Here is a 1,153-nt window from a genome sequence, read left to right on the forward strand (position 1 = left end):
TTTTTTTTTTTTTTAGGATTTTGAGTTTTTTTCCACATTGTTCTCCCATTCTATCCAGGATCTCCTGTAGTGATCCCCACCTCTGAGTGGTTGACAGTGGTAGCTGGGCACCATCTAGTTCTTCTGGTCTCATAGTCATATAGGTTGAGGATCACATGATCTACCAGTCCTCTGGGCTAATTGTTTTCATTTATCTTTGGTTTCCTTCATTCTTCTTTACTCTGGGTGAGGAGAGACCCATCATTGCATCTAAGACCCCAGTCACTACTCAGCAAAGTAGGATAGAGAATGATGTTTCTGTGTAGTATGTTATGGCAACTGAGCTTTGATGTCCCCTGTGACAGGATTTCTGGAGACTCCACTTGATCATGCCATGTATTCTTAGCTCACAGCTTCAGTACTCACCCCACTTCCCCAAATAATCATGGCAAGTTCTGTCTCCTTGTGCCTGCTGTCTGTGAACCTCTTTCCTCCCTCCTGCAGATCACCCGGCAACAGTACCAGAATGGGCTGCTGGCCTCTCGCATGGAGAACTGCCCTCAGTTTCCCATGGATGGGTGTAACCTCTGCACAGAGAACCTCTCTGAGAAGTCTGAGCTGCCTGTAGTAGATGAGACCACAACGCTCCTCAACGAACGCAACTCTTTGCTGCACAGAACCTCCCACGAGAGTGCTATCTGACAGGAGGGCCTGGGGCCCCCCGCCAGCCCTGCGGGGGCCTCCCCAGTGGGCCCACATAAAGATAGGGAGCCTGATAGGCCAGAAAGGGGATGCAGATGGCCGTCTTAAGTATTCAAATGGTCCCCAGCCTGTGGGGATTTGGCCCTCTGACAGGGACCTCTGAACAGCTCTGAGTTAGAGGCTGCCCAGCCCTGGACTGGTTGGGGAAGTGGGCCAGCTCCCATGAGCAAACGCTGTTTTTTACTGAGAGAATTTCTAAACAAGGCTCATTGCTCCTCTTTTTAAATATCATTTCGGGAAGGGAACAGGGAGGGGAGACAGGGTTAAGGAACTTACTTAAAGAAAAAAGTTTTTTTTTTTTTTTTGTCAGAAACTTTTATATGTAAATTCTTAAAGAAAAAAGTTTTTTTTTTTTGTCATCATAAGAGTGAATATCTATTTGAAAATCTTACTTGGAAGTTAGTAATGGAAA

General features: G+C 46.2%; 1 protein-coding gene across 1 annotated transcript in view; it reads left to right on the plus strand.

Moving 5' to 3' along the window:
• Positions 1 to 681, plus strand: part of CNNM4 (cyclin and CBS domain divalent metal cation transport mediator 4) — a 53,828-nt gene extending 53,147 nt beyond the window's left edge. The window contains exon 8 of the mRNA XM_042783522.1: positions 484 to 681. Within this exon, the coding sequence (XP_042639456.1) occupies positions 484 to 681 (198 nt within the window). The remainder of the gene's footprint in view (positions 1 to 483) is intronic.
• Positions 682 to 1,153: the final 472 nt, after the last annotated feature.

The sequence above is a fragment of the Orycteropus afer genome, unplaced genomic scaffold (genome assembly GCF_000298275.1).
Source record: "Orycteropus afer afer isolate SDZICR_OR568_19922 unplaced genomic scaffold, OryAfe1.0 scaffold00017, whole genome shotgun sequence".
In the NCBI taxonomy this organism is placed as follows: Eukaryota; Metazoa; Chordata; class Mammalia; order Tubulidentata; family Orycteropodidae; genus Orycteropus; species Orycteropus afer.